The following is a 20,888-nucleotide window of genomic DNA, read 5'->3' as shown; positions in this document are numbered from 1 at the left end:
TTATATAAAAATCTGTCAGACAGCACTACCTAATCACTCCTATAAGAGAATTACTAGAATTCCTATGCAGTAGAAAAAACAAGACAACGTATCAATAAATAGGTCAGTGTATTATTAAGTATATATAAAACATAATTTGAGCAAAATAGGAAAAATTGTATAAGATATAATAAAAACATATACAAAAATTAAACAGTGAATAATCGAGCCAAATTTGTAAAAAGCACCCATTTAAAAAAATAAAAATGAGAAAGAAAAGAACATTTCACAGCTGCTATTTTTTGATATATTATTACAAACAGATTAAATAATTCAAAAAAGATTGTTTTGCGTGACATTTTACTTATATATATAAACTTTTCAGAGCTAAAAGTCTCACAGTATTTTTAATTATTCAACTGAAAACAAATGTTAGTCAACGAGACACGTTGGGAGTGTATTAATATTTAGTACCTGTCTCAAAGTAACTCTAAAGAAAACTACCTTATTTGATAACTTTTTTATTTACCCTCTATTTCTAGTGATTTTTAAGCGACCATACATATTTATTATGCTAGTAATTGAGCTGTTGTGTATCAAATGAGATTCAGCTGTTACAGAAATATGTGTCATTTGTAAACCAGTTTCGATATTGTTTGTTCTCTTCGTTGGAAAATTTATTTTTTTCCTAAATTCAGCAATTCTATCAGCGTTAAGAGGATCCATCATCAATACAGTAGCGTTGAATTGAGAATTATCTTGATCAGTCGATGTGTTTTCATCGTAGTACGGTATATCGGCAACGGACTGAAAACCATTCTTTAGGTGAAATCGAACTGCTCGTTTACTGTGACTAATCATGAAGAGCATTGGTGAGTTTTCTGAATCTGTCAATCTCTTTATTAATTTTCTTGATTTTATTTCAAGATTTTCTTCGTGTTTAATTTGAAGTTGTTTCTTTTTATTGCTTTCTTGAATATTTTTAATTATTTTCAAGCATTCATTATAACTCATACTTCCACAACCTTTTCCTGAATATTTAGGATCAACCGCACAAAATATTCCATTCCATAACGGTACTTTAGTTGAACAAACATGTTTTGATATATTTTCATATTCCCATTCTTCATATCTGAATATAAATAATATAAATGAATAGAAATGAAATATCTAAATTAATTTCTCTTTTCTATCTCTGACAAGTAATAAGCTGGCAAATCATAGAGTTATTTGAAAAGTCCAAACTTACTTTTTCATTCTTTCAAATGCTTCAAGATCGATGTCTCTCAATCTATATTTTTCATAAGCTTCGTAAAAATCATCAGCTTTTTCACATTCCCATCCTCCATATTCTTTAGATGGAGGAACAACCATAACTCCTCCTATAATTGTGTTCTGTATTTGATATAAAAATAAAACATTTAATAGGTTGAATTTTATTTTGAATTAGATACGAATAAACTCATTTAGTATACCGGTACTTACATTTTCAGATAATCTTCCAACTAAAAGTATTGAATTTCCATTACGTATAGTGACGTCATATATTGCTTCTAAATATCTTCTTAAAAATTCTGGTCTTGTTTGTTCATTTGGTATCAAGTATTTATACAAAGAATAATGATGAAAAGCTCGAACAAGGCATTCCCTGACTTCTGTCCAATCTTGTTCTCCGCGTGATATTTCAACTAAAACTTCACTGAAAAAATAAAAATTTGTTAATATGGAAATAAGTACAACTTACCAACATACATATATTTTTCATGAGGTTATAATTACAAAAAGTTATAATAGTAGATAAATTAAATTGCATACCTGCACATGTTAAATTTTGTTTGTGACTTCATAGTTTTTAAACTTAAATGTAATTTCTGCGAGAAAAAAATGTAAAACACTTTGGCCTCCAAATTCGATGGCTCGACATTCGCAACAACGCGCCAAAATGTTTAATGTTTCGTTCTCTGATTCCGACCTTTTTATATATCGATTTCATGACGTATTTTTTCTTCGTGAAATTAAAATGTCTCGACAAACGTAAATTGCATTTCCGAAAACGAGAGCTTGAAGATTTCTTCAATTACCGTTACCGTTCATTTCTATTTAATTATCCAAATGCTTTGCGTTCTAAAAATATACACATGACACTTTTGTGAGTCAGAATATGCTTAATGTTATTTCTGACGATAGTTCTATCTACCAAGCATAATTGAAACATACGTCGATTGTTTTTATTCTACTTGCTTATCAGAAAAAAATTGTGTCGAAATAATTCGCAACAGACCTCATGCCATGTTTTTTAATCACGTCTTTCAAATATACGTGAACAAAATACCTGTAATATAAACAAATGGAAGGAGGAATTGTAAAACAATATTTCTAGTTTTTAAACACATTATTCCTCAGCGAGAATTGATCAATTTAAATATTATAAATTTCTCATGTGATTTAAAAGTCGCACTGCACACTTATACAAATGATTTTTATCACCGAAGTCAGACATCAACAGACAAGTATATTTGAACTATGACAAGAAAAGCGTCAAGACTACAATTTCGGATAACTGTTGGACAAAGTTATCCTATAGCCACGGTCAGCAGACATCGTAGTCTTCAACCAGCATGAGCTCACAAGCGCTGTTGTCGAATTTCTTAAAGAATGGAGTAGATATGATCATTTCATACGCTATCGCCTTTCTTGTCGTAAGACTGTCTGGGTAAGCTTGACCTCGGTCGGTCAGACAAAACATTACAGAAATAAATTGTGTTAGAGTGTAGCAAAACTGTTAATACAAATAATAGAGTCATCTTTATTCTTTCTACAACATATGTGCGCATACGTAACCACCAGTGCAAAGGCACTGAAAAGGATCAGTAGTTAGTCTTGTTCAATTCCAACTAGTAGTTAGGTTTAGATTCAGTATAAAACAATAACATTATATAATAATAATGATAATAACAGAATATTTTTGATCAAAACTGGGTTAATCATACACCTTTATTCTCAGCTCAAATTGAAAATATGTTTCTAAGAATACTGCTGAATCTTTTCTAGCATTATTGCATTTCTTTATTTATCTTCCGCTTCTCGATCTTGGTGAAAATTTAAAAATACTGTTTTTGATTGTAATTGCTTACCATTTAGCTTAAGTACCAGTAAATATCATTTTAATTGATACTGCTGCAATCTACCAGTGCCTGGTAGCGTAAATTGATTTTTGGACACCGAGTGGACCTATTGAAGAATGTTTTTCATGAAGTTGCTTATGGTAATTACTCATGTGATCATTTTCGAAAGCTTAACAAATATAAATTAATGGGATTAGTTGAGCATTTAAAATTATAAACTAATGATCACTTCAGACATCTGTTCTACTTCACTTTTCGTGACGCTTTTAGCATGATTTTGCATTTTCGAAAAACGACAATCTTTTTTTGTAGATTTTAGATTAATACCACAAGCTAATGAGTTTTAAAGTATTAACTTTCATAACTCGATTGAAGTATTTTTAGAAATAAATCTGAGATATGTTGAGAGCTTTTTATCTGGCGTAAACAGTCGTTATTTTACAAGAATTAATTAATCATCAAAATCACATTCCAGTCATTTAGAAAGAGTCTACATAGCCGACTAACATTGTTACAGCATCAGTACATTTAGAGATGTATTTCATATTCTTTTTATTTAAATACAGACCATGGAATATTTGAAGTAATAATTCGCTACAGAAATAATACTCAAATGTGGCCAAAATACAAAAATATAGTTTTAGTAGTTTCCGTGGTTTATATGTTGTGAAATATAGCAAAACGTCGTAAAAGTTATTTGACGTATTTTGACAAAGCAATAAAATGCTGAGTGAAAGTCTGAAAGTTATTACTTTCAGTTTAAACTCTCATAAACAATCATAAACTTCCTTTATCTTCTTTTATCTTCCTCCATCTTCTTTAATGTATGTTGTATATGTTGATATAAATCGCTGAATCCTATTTTTTCTGTGTTTAAACTTGCATTTATATGTCTCAAATCAAGATTATTGTATATGTTGATATGAATTGCTGCATTCTATTTTCTATGTTAAACCAACTTTGCATTTATATTATTTAATCCAATTTAAAGGATTTATATCTCAAATCTTTATTATTGTATATGATGATATGAATTGCTGCGTTCTATTTTCTATGTTAAACCAAACTTGCATTTATATTATTAATCCAATCTAAAGGATTTATATCCCAAATCATTATTATTGTTGATATGAATTGCTGCATCCAAGGTTCTGTGTTCAAACTTGCATCTATACGTCCTAAATTGTTATTATTGTATATACTGATGAAAAATGCTACATTGAGTCCATACCAAACTGGGCATTTGCCCCTATATGTGGGCAATATGGATTATAAAAATTGATAAGGGTCAGAACAATAATGAAAAATCTCTCACAACCATTCATATTCTGGAATATGATATTTGTATAGTAGAGATCATTTAGACTTTGTATTATTCCAAGTGTATATAATTAGAGATGTCACCTAACATTGTACTTCTGTCATTCAAATTGAAATTCATGATTACAAATTGTATGACTATTATATCATATTTTCTTATCTGATCGAACGGGTTCTAGGTATATTAATATATATATTATGTATAGTATATTGCAGCTAATACTCTTCTTTGAGCATACATGTCTTGAGTACTTCCTGTATATATTAAACAACTCGTTCGGGCCTACTGTGGTTCTAGGCATCATTGAATAATTTCCTCCTGGTCTTATAATCCATCATTATAGCAGTGGAGTACTACCAACTCAATAGTACATCCTGTTAAAATGTGAAAATTTTTCGTATCTCTAGACTTGTTAAATCATAGTGTCCATTATAAATCAACTATTTACTCAATCATAAAAAAAATTATTATATTTCAATTATTTAACATTGAAATAAATCCTCAAACACAATTGGCAATGTTAAATGCCAGTTGTGTTTAGGTTGAATTGCTCTACATTTGAGACCCTTTGACTTGATATACTAATCTACTACTATTTCCTAGAAATCATTCCCCCCCTCTTTTCATGTACAGCTCGCCATAGATGCTTTTTATATTCATATTTTGTGATAATGAAATTACGATACTGCATTATACTTTGCTGTTACATCAACTCATACTATTATAATTATTTACATTTTTATTTATCTTTCACTTGTCTTTTTATATACTACTTTGACATCCCTCTGCAAGCAAAAAATTGTTGATTATTATGCTGAAATATTGCTTGTTAGGTCCTATTAACTATTTTTTCCCCTCCTAATCTAGACAAATCAAAGCAGATCATGTTCGTTACATCTTCAATGCGTACCTATGCCATGAAATGAAGCATTTCTGCTAATTCATCACATATGCGTATAAATTATTTAAATTCTTTCAGTAACCTTTGGAATCTCTTCAGATTTTGATATCCCGCTCCACATAAATAAATAAAAATGATTTACTCTAGCATTCCCCTCCCCAATTTTATTCTTCCATTTTGAGAATATAATTTTAAATTCTAGAATGTTCCTCCCCAATATTTTAGTCATCTGAAACTGTGGATCTTAAACATAATAGCTTGAAGGGGGGGGGGGGGGGTTGACTTTGATGACCGTCTGGTCGTATCACTCCATCCTGTCTATACCAAACTAATTTATTTCTTATTGTTATTTTTATTATTATTACGATGACTGTTATTTTTGGTTGACGAAAAAATAAATCTCTCTCTCTCTCCCTCTCTCTCTCTCTCTCTCTCTCTCTCTCTCTCTCTCTCTCTCTCTCTCTCTCTCTCTCTCTCTCTTATCGTAGTTATTTGATGCATGAACTTTTGTGGAATCTATCTAGATTGTTGAGATTTTTCAGAGCTACATTCAATAACCTGGTTTCCAGCACATTCCAAACTTTGCATAAATTGCATAAAGTAAAAGAAGGAAACAGTGCATTCGATAACTAAATTTTATAGAGATGATATCAACGACTTTTTCATTACAACTGCCTGATACTTGCCAAATTACTTGTGCTTTTTGGTACAGTATCTTTCATACATAGTTATTTTTCCTTCTTTTTTCGCAACATATCATTTGTAGAATATTATATAGTATGTATGGCATAGCATAGTGGTACGCGGGATCTTTTTGAGTGGTACGCGAGCAGATTTGAATTATTGCAACAATTAACCTTTGGGTTGGCTAAAATATGCCAGCAACGCTTTATCTTCCTTACTGTATGTATTCGCTGAACAGCGTTTACGGATGTTTCCCCAAGCATTCAGTTTCCTTTTAACTATAACCACGGAATCAATAATGACGCAACACGTAACAATTGCAATTTCTGCACCCAGCCGCTCAGACACTTTTGTCGCTCAAACAGATATTCAAGCATGGTTGCAAACATTGGCTGGTTTTTGTAGTTTTTAGAGATATTTGTCAGTTTTCAGTTGTGTTTCAAGAAATTAATTGTACATTAATTGACTTAATTATCATTATGTCTTCCGCGGAGCTTTACTTTAGTTGCAGTAATCAAAATTGAATCTCGCAAATGCTGCGATGTACAAGGCTAAACTTAGCTATACCAGTATCAGCAAACGGCACATGGTTGATTCATTTTAGTAAAAATGATGGTGTCAAACACGCAAACCCGTTTATATGCGCCTACAACCAAAACACTCTCAGAATAAGCATGAAGTTTGCAAAAGTAAAGTATAGGGGTATTTTTTCCGGGGTCAATGTTCGGGGAAACGTCCACAGCTCTGATGCGCTATCAATTCTTGTTTTTAGAGATCGCCGTCGCCCGCTATTGCCCACCTTAAATGAAGCGATATTGGGAAGTGTTTTTGTCCGTTTTACGTGTTACGCCACAAAAGATGTAGTGCCACATTATAGAATACTTCCATAGCACGTTTCTTGTGTCTTTTTCTCCACGCCAAAAAAGGAGCTTTGTCGGTGGTACGCGGCCATAGTAAAAAAGAGTAAAGTGGTACGCGGTCGGTAAAAGGTTGAGAACCACTGTTTTATATACTTGATCTGTTCACTATATCCAACTGCATGACAATGTCCCAGGTCCGTTAGATTATGTATTTGATCTGGTAAGAAAAGATTTGGCGCCGCTTTTTGATGGCCCAACTGCATTGCTTACTTATTTTCATTAATTAAGAGATATCTCGATTAATAAGTGTATGGTCATTTGGTTTTCATCGCCATATGGATGTCGTGTAATTGGCTTTGCTGAATTAAAATGTTACTCGTTTTTTAAAATTCAAGTATTTTTCCGGTTTATTGTAAGTATGGCTTTAAGTATGATTTTCCGATTGATTCTGAACTATACGGTATTTCCATATTTTCCAACAGTTTTATATTACTGTATGCGCGTGCCGTATTTGATGTATGTGGCAAACTAAATTTATTGCGTCATCCTTTTTGTTTGTTAAATCAACTTATTGAGCTATTCAGTCTAATAGCAGAAATACCTCACCAGAAATACAACGCCGTTTCTAGTTTAATCCCCGGGGGAAATTGTTACTAATCATTGGTTACGAAATATGAAGGCCATTATTCAGACAATTGTTTTGAAGGGTGACCGTACATTTGAACCCATGTACATTTGAACCCATGCGTATATCCACGGGTTCAATCTATATGTGGGTGCTAAAACCCATGGGTTAGGGTTAGTATGGGTTTAACTATTCGTGAAACAAAAAAAATTCCATAGGTGCAATAGCATACAGGTGCAATTGTCATGGGTTCAAATGTACGTGGGTTCAAATGTAATGGAACCGTTTTGAAGCGATGGACTGTGACAGCGGCAACTTATGCTGCCACTCAGGCTTTTGTTATTTTACTTATTCAGCATTTTTGCTGCTTGGCAGCGAGCTAAATCGGGGTGAAAATGACGCTTTTGTGCAAACAACAATTGCTGGGAATTAGTATTGCAATTACAAGCAGATTTGTAGATTGTAGAATATTGCACTGGTCTATGGACAGAGGGTTAGTGTTCTGCGTTAACTTATGACATGATGTATGATATATACACAGGTTATGTTATGTAATGATATATATATGATGAAAGTCGGGATGTGAAATATTATTTACACAACCAGTGTATATCTGTGACAGTTATTCTAGTGACAGTGATCTAAAGTCAAAATGTAGTTACTTTTATAAAGTAGCAACTTATATTTAATTATTTTCACTGTGGTTGTTAATTTATTGTAAATTAAACAATCAAGTGAAATAGGGCAATGCGAGTGTCTGAATACGTGTGAGCTAATGTCAGACTCGCAGGTTGCTCAGCGACAAAACGTTGAAGCCTCATTATTTATAAGTAGATGAGATTGAGTTAGCAAACAAATACATGAATTAAAAGGATGACAGTTCATTACATAAAAAAAAATTTGGGACCTCCAGAAGTATGCGCACCAAGATGGCGCACAGCCTGAACATAGTATGTGTGTACCGGTTAGGATTCTGGCTGTGCGACATCTTGGTGCGCATACTTCTGGAGCCCCAAAATTTGGATGGGGATCCTGTTATGTTCAATTCGCATTATGATAATATTACTTCATTTACGAAAAGTTTGTTTACAGCAATGATTCTTTGCGCTACTCTGCAAACTCCCGTCGTACTTAGCGGTTAAAACTAAGAATCCAATCTTAACTTGAAAAGAGAAAGCTAATGTCGTGCAAAGTTATAGAAATGAATATTGTGGTGTAACCTAAGATACCATTACATCGTGAGGAAATAGCCATTATTTTATAACAATAGTGTCGACGGCAGGGGAAGCAGATGTTTTTTTGTTGTTCAAGTTATGCGAATGAAAAGACGAAAAACTGATAAAAAAAAGTTTAAAAATCCGAAAAAATGGTAATATGCCTCAAAAACGTTAGTAGTTCAGATCATTTGTTTCTCAAACTTTAAACTGCAATAAATGCGGATAAAAGCGTTTGCCAATTGTTTTATATTAAAGAAATAAATATAGTATATGACTCGGCGCCATATCGAGTTGTCCGTAACGAATGATGATAACTTCGGGCAAAACACTGCAATTAAGTATACTTTGTCGCAAATTTATCTATCACCTAGGTCCTAGAGAATTCGAACACACTCAAACACATTTTGCATTCATTCATGTACATTTACTGCCTAACTTCGATTTATCTGTGAAACTGAGTTAAATTTTAATAGTAAGGTAGAATATGAATAGGGTCACGCAAATATACCCCTTGGTTTTTCATAACAACCAGTGGTGGGATTCAGCCGGTTCGCACCGGTTCTATAGAACCGTCTCACTGAATTTTATTAGATCAGCGAACCGGTTAGCTTTACTGATTACTGTCAATGTTCTGTCTGTAACAGAACCGGTTAAAAAAATATAACTCTTGTGATGAAACCAGCTAACAACAATTTTAAATCCCACCACTGGTAACAACCTAATATATTCGAAGGCCAAAATAATCAAAAAGATACACACACCCAAGCGTGCATCATCTGTGGAGATGTGAGATTTCAATGAAATGTACTGGAATCTAAGGAGTAACATCGACAGGTCCTGCAGGAAGCTATACACACAACTAAGCTAATATATTAGTTGTTGAACGTATAAGTTTGAATATCTGCGATGAACCAAAGTTGTTTTTTGCATAATTAGTAGGCTAGGTAATAAAAACGTCTCATAACATGTAACTGTTTCTCAGGACCTTTGTCGAACCCATGAAACAGCTTCACCAGGGTTTCGATTGAACCCAGGTTAGGAATCACTGATTTACAGCGTGAAGACTGTAAAGACATGAATAAACAAAAATTAGTTCAGACCGCTTCAAATAAAATATATTATCTTTTTATATTGTTGTATTCACATTTTAGATATAAATTCCGTTTTTTTTGCTATTTTCATTAGCTGAATTTTTAAAACAAGATCGGCATGGAACCCTGGTTGTCGGAAGGATCAGCAGAACTTTATGCAACGAATCCAATACATTATCCAGACTTGGTGTATGATGTTATGATGCAACATTTGAGAGAAAAGCGAAAATCAACTTCAGACAATAAATTTGATGTTCTTTTGGATGCTGGATGTGGAAATGGCGAAGCTCTCAGGAAGTTTCTCCCGTATTTTCAATCAGCTATTGGCTTTGATATAAGTGAGGAACAGATAACGTTGGCTAAAACCATGAACGACTTAGCAAAAACTAAATATTTCGTCGCTCGAGAAAATGCTATGCCTGCAGAAAATAATTCTGTGGACCTGTTGATTAGTTTTGGAGCTGCTCACTATATGGATATTGACTTATTCGTAGCGGAATGTAAAAGAGTCCTTAAAGATGATGGATTGGTGGCATTGTCTGGTTGTTCTGTCTCCGGAGTGGACGTCCTGCTTCCACCAAGCAATGGAGAGTCGTCTCAATCAGTGTCAGGAAATCACATTCTTGAGGAATACTTTCTTAGACCATTACATCAATACCACTCTAAAGTTAATCATCCATATCTAAAATGTTGTGATAATTACCGTGGCTTTTACAATGAAATAACTGGATTGAAAAAATATCAGGCCAGCGATATTGATTTAGAACAAAATGTTTCTTTGGCAGAAATGAAGCAATATTTTGTTTCCATGCCCACTTTCAAAGTTTTCAATGATCTTTTCGATGCTGATGTTGCTCCTCTTAAAGTCATGGGAGACAAACTGAAAGAATACGTTAACGAGACTGGAATATCTGACAACGACTTGAGATTGAAATTCAAAAGCAAAATCTTATATATTTTTTTGTGGAAATAAGTATACATATATAGTTTATATATTTATTTCTATATTCAGATCGCATTCAACTTGATTTGTAAAACGAAGCTGTCCCCGATGCGTAAGATTTGACAGTTGAATTTGAAAGTCATTTTCTCTTAGCTGCTTCCCTGACAGTGTTGACTTGAATTGTTTTATTTGCTATCGACTGGCATCTCTGTTGAAGGAGTAAGCTGATATAGCGCGTCGTACGTAGCTTGTTACTATTTCATCAGTGCTTTCTCAACTTTTCTAATGAACTGTCGTGCATATAGAAATGAAAGACGCATACTAAAGATGAAATGCCGCGATTATGGCATTGAATTTCAACTCAAAGCTATCTTACGCGACCCTAGCATTTTCCCTGCTCTTGTTGATTTTGTGAAATCTACCAAGAGAGTACTATAGGCATATACAAAATTTTGATTTAAATTGTCTGGCGCAAAAGACTCAAATTGTTTAAAGCGCCATATATGACCATACCACACACATACTTTTTGTTGAGTGTTCGAAGCATTACTTCAAGAAAATTTGCATAAATTCTCTCCAATTGGTGATTAAAATTATGATCAATCGAATTAGGTTATTGCTTAATATCGATTCTAAATATATAAATGAATACTAGGAGGCATTACGTTACCTGTGTGTGAATCGTATTCTTCTTTTCCGGAAACATGTGGCTGATGAATAACAAGAAATTTTGCTCTACATTTTCTCGATGACCTCACACAATTTAGTAATTATCCCGCAGTAATTTGAAAATCAGAAATTTAAAATATTACATCATTTTCATCTAGAAAACAACGCTTTGCAGTAAAACAAATTTATCAGAATAAAATTGAATATACTTTTCGGCATGTTTTAGAATGTTGAATTGAAAATTCGATTTTTTTTAAACACAAAGAGTACATCCGTCGTTACAATAATACTCTGACAAAATATCAGAATCTGATGTGAAAGGAACCTAATATTTCATGATTAACATTAGACTTGTCCTATAAATCATTTTATGACCTATTTAAAATCATTAATCCAATATTATTAAACGAATTCAACAAATCTAGGCATTTGTTTTCAACCGTAACAACGTTAAAACTACAACTTAATTTACACTTTCCAAGTATATAGTGAAAATAATGTGGCCAAAAAGTAATTGACACACCGAACACATGAAATTGTAGCGTTTCAACCACCATTGAGTGGTACTTAATCTAAATGGTGCATAATTACAAACAACAACGTCAAATTTCTCATGACCTATTGCACATTTAGATAACAACGAGATTTAAACATGAAAATACAATAGAGGTCATCCGCGATGGTAGGCCTGCGCAGAAATTGATGAAAGTTTCAAATTTAAATGAATTAATTAGTCAATTGTAATATAAAACGTTATTTTATTAAAATAGCGGTATAAGAAATGCACGAACAATAGTGAAATACTTTAATTCCAAACAATACTAGTTCGGGTTATATCATTTTTCGTTGGCGAAATTGAACTAAGACGAATATTATTATTTAAAAATCAGTAATAGCAAGTGTTCACATATACTTTTAAAATTTCTACGGGAAAACAGATTATGGCACATATATCGGCGACAATTTTTTGTTTTCAGTATAGGTAGAAGTCAGGTTATTTTTGAAACAAGCGATGTTTATTTGATACGGCAGAATTACATGAAATAACTTATTTTGATATATAAAAGTGATAGTAGGAAATTTTTAGATTGTAAAATTTGTCAATATTGAAATGAACGGTGAAAAGAATCGGAGAAAGTTCATGCTCTCACTTTCATAAAGGCGACACACGTTTGGACATTATCTTTTTCGAGACATTTTGATTTTGAGAAGAACAAATGCGTCAGAAAATCAGTATATAAAAGCTGCGGAGTTCAACACATATTATTACACAGTGTCGAGCGCTGATACAACAATCGAAACAATCGAATTTTGTTGAGATCAAAGTATTTTGCAAATTATCTACAATTTTCTAAGGAAGATAAAAGTTATAAACTTCAACAAAAATTGAAATGTACAGGTTTGAAACTTACGTATAATTTAAGAATTACGATATTAACATATTATAATTATAGTTTTGATGTTCAATAAACGTTTATTGCTATATCGTTCATATTTTCAATTTTTTTCCAGTAAAGTTAAAGTTGAAGTATCACGTGGAGAAGAAGATTGGATAGAGGTCAGGGAATGCCTTGTTCGAGCTTTTCATCATTATTCTTTGTATAAATACTTGATACCAAACGAACAAACAAGACCAGAATTTTTAAGAAAATATTTAGAAGCAATATATGACGTCACTATACGTAATGGAAACTCAATACTTTTAGTTGGAAGATTATCTGACAATGTAAGTTTACGAATGTTGTCAAGTATATGTAATTCATAATAAAATGTTTAAATGTTTTCCTTATTATCTTTTAAATGTTTTTATTATTATCAAATACAGAACACAATTATCGGAGGAGTTATGGCTGTTCCTCCATCTCAAGATCATGGAGGATGGGAATGTGAAAAAGCTGATGATTTTTACGAAGCATATGAAAAATACAAGTTGAAAGAAATCGATCTTGAAGCATTTGAGAGAATGGAGAAGTAAGTTCGTATTTTTCGAATAACTTTATGATTTTCCATCGTATTATTTGTCAGAGATAAATTAATTCAGACATATTATTCATATTTATTTATATTCAGATATGAAGAATGGGAATATGAAAATATATCAAAACATGTTTGTTCAACTAAAGTACCGTTATGGAATGGAATATTTTGTGCTGTTGATCCCCAGTATGCAGGAAGAGGATGTGGGAGTATGAGTTACAATGAATGTTTGAAAATAATAAATAATATTCAAGAAACCAAGATAACCAAAATAAAGAAAATGGAGAGTAAAAACAGCGGGAATTTTTCAATAATTTCTCAAAAATTACTCGAGTATTGCAGAAAACAAATTAATTCCAAAACTTTTATGGCATTTATTCATAGTTTGGCAATACTAACACATCGTTCACCAGTCATTCAGAATGTTAAAGTCAACAACTCTGCAGCAAAAATTGAAAATACCAAAATCGAATCAAGAAAATCTTTAAAAAAGGATTTTAAAAAGTCACCAATGCTTTTTATGATTAGTCACAGTAGACAAGCAGTTCGATTTCACCAGAAGAATGGTTTTTGCACAGTTGCTGATATTCCATACTACGATGGAAACACATCGATTGATAAAGCAAAATCTCATTTCAATGTAAACGTTTTGATGTTGGATCCTTTGGACGCCGATAGAATTGCTGACTTTACGCAAAAAATAAATTGTACAATGCCGGGAAAACAAAATGTCCAATTCGGAATCAGTTTTCCGACAACACATTCGGCTACAGCAGAGAAATCTCAGGTGAAACACAACATTCCCATTTCTAGTATGATAAATACATATGATCACCATGGAATCATCAGAAATAGAGGTTGAATAATATTCTTGTGGAAATCACGTTCTAATTTCCAATCCACAATTAGATATGTTGTAATTGGTAATTTAAAAAAAAATGCTTCGGTATCAATTTTAAATTCGCGTCATCCAAAATGTGAGTTGTTTTAGTCCCGGGTAAATATTACTTCAGAGAAAATGCCACATATAACAGTCTTTTCACTTTTATACTCCATATATGTGCTATATTATTGGGAAGATATTTAAACAAATTACTGTGAAATCTGCTAAAATTGATTTATTTTACACAACTTTTTTATATAAATGGGTATTTTTTTCTAATAATATGTCAATATATTTTCAAAAATTATTTGATATCTTATGTTTCATTTTTTTTCTATCTTTCCTGTATTATGTTTATTAATTTTTAATACAAATCTTTATGCCGACTTTTTGATGTTGTTGTGAGATTTGCGAGTTGCTACAAAAGAGTTATTTAAATTTTAAATCAGATCTCAAATGCTTCTCCGAGCTATTTTTCTCATTGAGTCAAAGTAAAAGTTAAATGCAGTTACAAGTATAGACAGAGAGGATTAAAATAAAACTTGAAATTTCCACAATAAAATTTTACTTGCCTTCTGAAGTTGTTGGAGGTCTTTTTGAGCAACTTCAACATTACTCAGTATTGTTTATTAATTTTGCTGGTCTTTCTTAAACATAATTCATCATTATGGGTTCAATATGTAAACTGATTTAACCACACTTTAATTTCATGACGTTTATTTAACGATGTGACATTATTACTACAGACAAATGGTAAGATATTAGGGTATTTTAAATTTGGTTCACACAAACTAAACAACAATTTTTTAATTAAATATTTTCTCAAAAAAAACACATATTCCATCAAATAATTCCAATCACTTCTAGTTTGGGAAATTTCATTCTTAGGTATCAACTTGATATCCCTTGCCTAACTGCAGCACATTTGATTCAATCTCTTTCGTTAATTAAACAAATATGTTAAAAGTAAATAAAAAAAAACTATGAGCATGGGAATGTGAAAAATGATTAGACAAACCAAATGTACCGTACTCAATCCAAAAACATTCAACCATACTGGTAAATGGTAAAAATTAATGATTTCTATTGTGTGGCATTTTCTCAAACATGAAATTGTATTCTCACGTGAAGTGACTTGATGTTACGATTGCGTGATTGATAAAATTTGTACGTGTCTGGAAATCCATGATTGGATAATGGCAAATGATTGCTCAGATGACTTCACACAGCTTCGTATTTAATATGCAACTAATTTTTGATCATAGAATGACGGATTGATAACGTGACATCATATTTTGGGCATATAAGGTTGAAATTGAATCTCATAAGGCATTTCAAGTTAATTGTTATAATTGAATTTCCGTTTTTGTTTGATTTGTTTGTCAGAGAACTTTTGATTTTCATTATAAAGAATATTTTAAACTAGGTAGTACACAATTTAATCGTTTACCAATACTGATATAAATCAAAAAGCTTTCAAATTTAGCTGTGTCACTAGAAAATGTGCCTCTGAGTATAAATTAATTAAAAGATTATGGAAACATTTAAGAAAATCAACAATTGAATACATAATTCTATTGATATTGTTTGCAGAAATATTTAAATTTTAATCATATATATTTTAAATAGCTTTTTTATTATATTATATATATTATATATTATTGGCCATAAATATTGGGAGTGGTAGAAAAAATAGAGAAGAGCAATAAAAAGAATTAAGAATACAAGATATTCGAAGTTTGCCAACAGCCTTCTAACAAGGTAGTTTATCTTTAAGTATTAAATTTTGTGTAAAGTGATTTTTACAACATTAACACAACAACAACAACAATTTAGCTAAACTGTAGATTGCTCCACTTCCTGTCTAATAAATATGTTATATAATTTTAACGTACTTTTAAGTTACTTCAAATGTGTTAATAATAAAATACATTATGATTTACTTGAATATTAACTTTGACATGCTGTAACTTTTAGAGGCTACACTTTCCAAATATAATGATGCTTGCGACATGATGAGCTGTTATACACCAATTTTACCCATTATAATAAAGATTTTTGATGCTATTTCTATTCACCATTATTATGGAATGCGTTTTTTAAACAAATATGTAATTTCCTTAACATTTTTGGTGAACATGAACAGAAACTTTCAAAAATGTTAGACGATTTTCTCATTATCGGATTAACTCACTGAAGTTCAAAATAATTTGGTTTATATGAAATAGAAACAGCACGACACAATTGATCAACAGTATAATGTAAGTGAGCTGTAGTTCGATTTTATCGGTTTTGGGGTTATTTTATGTCATACGATACCACTGATACGTATAACAAAAACTATCATATCGAAACGAGGATATTTTTATCACAATGTGTTTAAAAATAGGAACAGTGAATGCAACAAACTAGAATCTTTAGCCCACGTTTTCAAAAATGAATACAAAATCAAATTTTCTTAATCTATTTTAAACAGAATTTTTGTACGTCTGAATAAGATAAGAAATTTATTAGATAAGAAACAAATATAAAATTACATATTTTGCAACCTTGGGCTTAGAATACACAAACGCGTTTTCACCCATTTTTTTTTTGTTTTGTTGTAAATTAGGCAATCCATAATATATCGAAATATATAAGGATAATATTGCACTAATCGCAGTCAAAAAAAAAAAATTTTTTTTTAGATTTTGACTCAATTTATGAATTTATATTTTTCATAAGCTAAAACTAGTGAAGCTTTCTTGAAAAAGAAAGTAAGTGTATGGCATGATATTAAACAATTAGAAAAATATTTGATACGACTTATACGGATTTTAATACCTACTTATTGGTATCATTACTTTAAGGTGACTAAATTATAGTGTGTGAAATAAGTTTCGTGCATAATTAGTTTCGTAAATAATAATTAGTGTTGGGTATCAAAGCACAACTTCATTTCTAACCTATTTTTTCAGAAACTTTTGAATTTTAAGTAACAAATCTGTTTACCACATATGTTTAAAAAACATTAAAATATTGTAAAATAAACAATTTAATTGTTGTATTAGTAGTGTTTGTATTATACCATTGCCCTAACCAGATTCTGACTAAAATGTAGGCTGGATAACTACGATGTGGTTACTTTCTAAATCTAATTATATAAATTAAAACTTACTCAATCTCATGGTAATTTGTAAATGAAGTCATTAAACTCCCGCACCTGCTAGAAATGAGAATCACTTTTCGGTAACTCAAAAGAAAAGTACTTTATCTGAGAAAGATTTGGTTTTGGTTTATGAGGTAATTTCCTGATTTTATGATTTCAGCCTTAAAACCGCAATCTTATATATGACGTAATAATTTTTATGTGTATCTCAAATTTATTCCAACTGTTACAACCATATATGGTATTAGGTAATTTAAGTCTAGCAAAATAAACAGACTAGATAATTTCATCTTAGCAAACTATTTCAATATGTTTGTAAAAAATTGTGTCTTTTTAAAAAATGTTGTTAAAAGATTATTGCTCAATCGATAAGAATGTGGATGTAATAGAAAAAGAGACAAGTCGATATGTTTTTGCTCAACATACATTTTATTAACAAGTTTAGTTTAATAACAAGACCTGAAGAAATGGTCACATTGATGAAATGAGTGACACACAACGTAAAATCTCGTGGATCTTCTAAGGTCTTGATGAATCACCACATGAAACGCAATTATAAGTCTGAATTTATTTTTGTTTTCCGATAGGCAATTTGTAATATTATGCGTATTCAACATATTTTGCAATTTCGGTAAAAAATAATTTTGTTCGTGAATACTTAATATTTACCCAATAAACCTACTGAGTTTATCACAACTTTATGATTGATCACAAACTTATATTTTCGCAAAGTAAAAACATTACATAATAACATTAAAAAGTATTCCCTGTTAACCACAGAATGACTAAAACTGTTAGATGTATTCAAATTTTTCTAGTGTTATATATATTTTCCAGAACTTACCTTCCTAATAAAACATTAAAACGCGATCTGACAGCATTTGACTTTACCTAAAATATTATAACTCTGTCTACTGTTGGTCTATCCAAATTATGACCAAAATTACTAATTTCAAGTGGCAAACTCTAATATATAAAAGATTCATGTGTTAGTTGTTCAACTAAGCATTATCTGAACCTATTTCCAAAGACAGACAATACTTCCTGTCGCATCTTAATTAAATGATATAGATATGCTAGTGTAAAAAAAATTGACGATTGAAAAACCCTAATAATTTGTGACTGATTTCAAGATTTCAATTCAGATCAGTCAAATATCGGAATATTCAACTCAATTTTCACGGATTACCTGGTTTTCCACACCCTCTCAACATATTAACGAATATATTGTGTCTGTTATCAAAACGGCTGAGAATTTTACTTGTAAATCACGTCTTCTTATATAAAGATCTGTCAGACAGCACTACATAATCACTCCTATAAGAGAATTACTTGAATTCCCATGCAGTAGAGAAAAACAAGACAACGTATCAATAAATAGGTCAGTGTATTATTAAGTATATATAAAACATAATTTGAGCAAAATAGGAAAAATTGTATAAGATGTAATAAAAACATATACAAAAATTAAACAGTGAATAATCGAGCCAAATTTGTAAAAAGCACCCATTTAAAAAATTATAAATGAGAAAGGAAAAGAACATTTCACAGCTGCTAATTTTTGATATAACATTACAAACAGATTAAATAATTTAAAAAAGATTGTTTTGTGTGACATTTTACTTATATATATATATACTTTTCAGAGCTAAAAGTCTCACAGTATTTTTAATTATTCAACTGAAAACAAATTTTAGTCAACGAGACACGTTGGAAGTGTATTAATATTTAGTACCGATCTCAAAGTAACTCTAAAGAAAGCTATCTTATTTGATAACTTTTTTATTTACCCTCTATTTCTAGTGATTTTCAAGCGATCATACATATTTATTATGCTAGTAATTGAGCTGTTGTGTATCAAATGAGATTCAGCTGTTACAGAAATATGTGTCATTTGTAAACCAGTTTCGATATTGTTTGTTCTCTCTGTTGGAAAATTTATTTTTTTCTTAAAGTCAGCAATTCTATCAGCGTTAAGAGGATCCATCATCAATACAGTAGCGTTGAATTGAGAATTATCTTGATCAGCCGATGTGTTTTCATCGTAGTACGGAATGTCGGCAACGGACTGAAAACCATTCTTTAGGTGAAATTGAACTGCTCGTTTACTGTGACTAATCATGAAGAGCATTGGTGAGCTTTCTGAATCTGTCAATCTCTTTATTAATTTTCTTGATTTTATTCCAGTATTTTCTTCGTGTTTAATTTGAAGTTTTTTCTTCTTATTGCTTTCTTGAATATTTTTAATTATTTTCAAGCATTCATTATAACTCATACTCCCACAACCTTTTCCTGAATATTTAGGATCAACCGCACAAAATATTCCATTCCATAACGGTACTTTAGTTGAACAAACATGTTTTGATATATTTTCATATTCCCATTCTTCATATATGAATATAAATAATATAAATGAATAGAAATGAAATATCTAAATTAATTTCTCTTTTCTATCTCTGACAAGTAGAAAGCTGGCAAATCATAGAGTTATTTGAAAAGTCCAAACTTACTTTTCCATTCTTACAAATGCTTCAAGATCGATTTCTCTCAATTTATATTTTTCATAAGCTTCGTAAAAATCATCAGCTTTTTCACATTCCCATCCTCCATATTCTTTAGATGGCGGAACAACCATAACTCCTCCTATAATTGTGTTCTGTATTTGATATAAAAATAAAACATTTAATAGGTATAATTTTGTTTTGAATTAGATACGAATAAACTCATTTAGTATACCGGTACTTACATTTTCAGATAATCTTCCAACTAAAAGTATTGAGTTTCCATTACGTATAGTGACGTCATATATTGCTTCTAAATATCTTCTCAAAAATTCTGGTCTTGTTTGTTCGTTTGGTATCAAGTATTTATACAAAGAATAATGATGAAAAGCTCGAACAAGGCATTCCCTGACTTCTGTCCAATCTTGTTCTCCGCGTGATATCTCAACTAAAACTTCACTGAAAAAATAAAAATTTGTTAATATGGAAATAACTACAACTTACCAACATACATATATTTTTCATGAGGTTATAATTACAAAAAGTTATAATAGTAGATAAATTATATTGCATACCTGCACATGTTGAATTTTGTTTGAGACTTCATAGTTTTTAAACTTCAATGTAAATTCTGCGAGAAAAAACTGTAAAACACTTTGGCCTCCAAATTCGATGGCTCGAGATTCGCAACAACGCGTCAAAATGTTTAATGTTTCGTTCTCTGATTCCGACCTTTTTATATATCGATTTCATGAAGTATTTTTTCTTCGTGAAATTGAAATGTCTCGACAAACGTAAATTGCATTTCCGAAAACGAGAGCCTGAAGATTTCTTCGATTACTGTTACCGTTCATTTCTATTTAATTATTAAAATGCTTTGCGTTCTAAAAATATCCACATGACACTTTTGTGAGTCAGAATATGCTTAATGTTATTTCTGACGATAGTTCTATCTACCATACAT

The 20,888-nt window shown here is 31.1% G+C and overlaps 3 protein-coding genes across 3 annotated transcripts; 1 reads left to right on the top strand and 2 right to left on the bottom strand.

Moving 5' to 3' along the window:
• Positions 1-256: 256 nt before the first annotated feature.
• LOC144420757 (uncharacterized) lies at positions 257-1,959 on the bottom strand. Its single transcript, XM_078110342.1, has 4 exons — positions 1,795-1,959; positions 1,465-1,678; positions 1,229-1,374; positions 257-1,111 (listed from the first exon to the last, which is right to left on the bottom strand). The coding sequence occupies exons 1-4, from the start codon at positions 1,824-1,826 to the stop codon at positions 505-507; spliced, it is 999 nt and encodes a 332-aa protein (XP_077966468.1). The 5' UTR covers positions 1,827-1,959; the 3' UTR covers positions 257-504.
• A 7,962-nt stretch (positions 1,960-9,921) lies between these two features.
• LOC144420847 (putative methyltransferase DDB_G0268948) lies at positions 9,922-10,776 on the top strand. The gene has a single exon (XM_078110553.1). It carries the CDS (start codon positions 9,922-9,924, stop codon positions 10,774-10,776), a length of 855 nt encoding a protein of 284 aa, XP_077966679.1.
• Positions 10,777-19,209: 8,433 nt separating this feature from the next.
• On the bottom strand, positions 19,210-20,887 carry LOC144420846 (uncharacterized). Its single transcript, XM_078110552.1, has 4 exons — positions 20,500-20,887; positions 20,170-20,383; positions 19,934-20,079; positions 19,210-19,537 (listed from the first exon to the last, which is right to left on the bottom strand). The coding sequence occupies exons 1-4, from the start codon at positions 20,529-20,531 to the stop codon at positions 19,210-19,212; spliced, it is 720 nt and encodes a 239-aa protein (XP_077966678.1). The 5' UTR covers positions 20,532-20,887.
• Position 20,888: the final 1 nt, after the last annotated feature.

Source organism: Styela clava, chromosome 3 (genome assembly GCF_964204865.1).
Source record: "Styela clava chromosome 3, kaStyClav1.hap1.2, whole genome shotgun sequence".
Lineage (NCBI taxonomy): Eukaryota > Metazoa > Chordata > Ascidiacea > Stolidobranchia > Styelidae > Styela > Styela clava.
This window is presented reverse-complemented; position numbering and strand designations above follow the sequence as displayed.

Excerpts from the sequence above, each read along its gene's own strand:
- LOC144420846 (XM_078110552.1), bottom strand. The coding sequence starts at position 20,531 with ATGAAGTCTCAAACAAAATTCAACATGTGCAG. Across the intron at positions 20,384-20,499 it reads ACAAAATTCAACATGTGCAG|TGAAGTTTTAGTTGAGATAT; the intron begins GTATGCAATATA and ends TTATTTTTTCAG. Across the intron at positions 19,538-19,933 it reads GCATTTGTAAGAATGGAAAA|TCACAGTAAACGAGCAGTTC; the intron begins GTAAGTTTGGAC and ends CTTCATGATTAG.
- LOC144420847 (XM_078110553.1), top strand. The coding sequence starts at position 9,922 with ATGGAACCCTGGTTGTCGGAAGGATCAGCAGAACTTTATGCAACGAAT.
- LOC144420757 (XM_078110342.1), bottom strand. The coding sequence starts at position 1,826 with ATGAAGTCACAAACAAAATTTAACATGTGCAG. Across the intron at positions 1,679-1,794 it reads ACAAAATTTAACATGTGCAG|TGAAGTTTTAGTTGAAATAT; the intron begins GTATGCAATTTA and ends TTATTTTTTCAG. Across the intron at positions 1,112-1,228 it reads GCATTTGAAAGAATGAAAAA|ATATGAAGAATGGGAATATG; the intron begins GTAAGTTTGGAC and ends ATTTATATTCAG.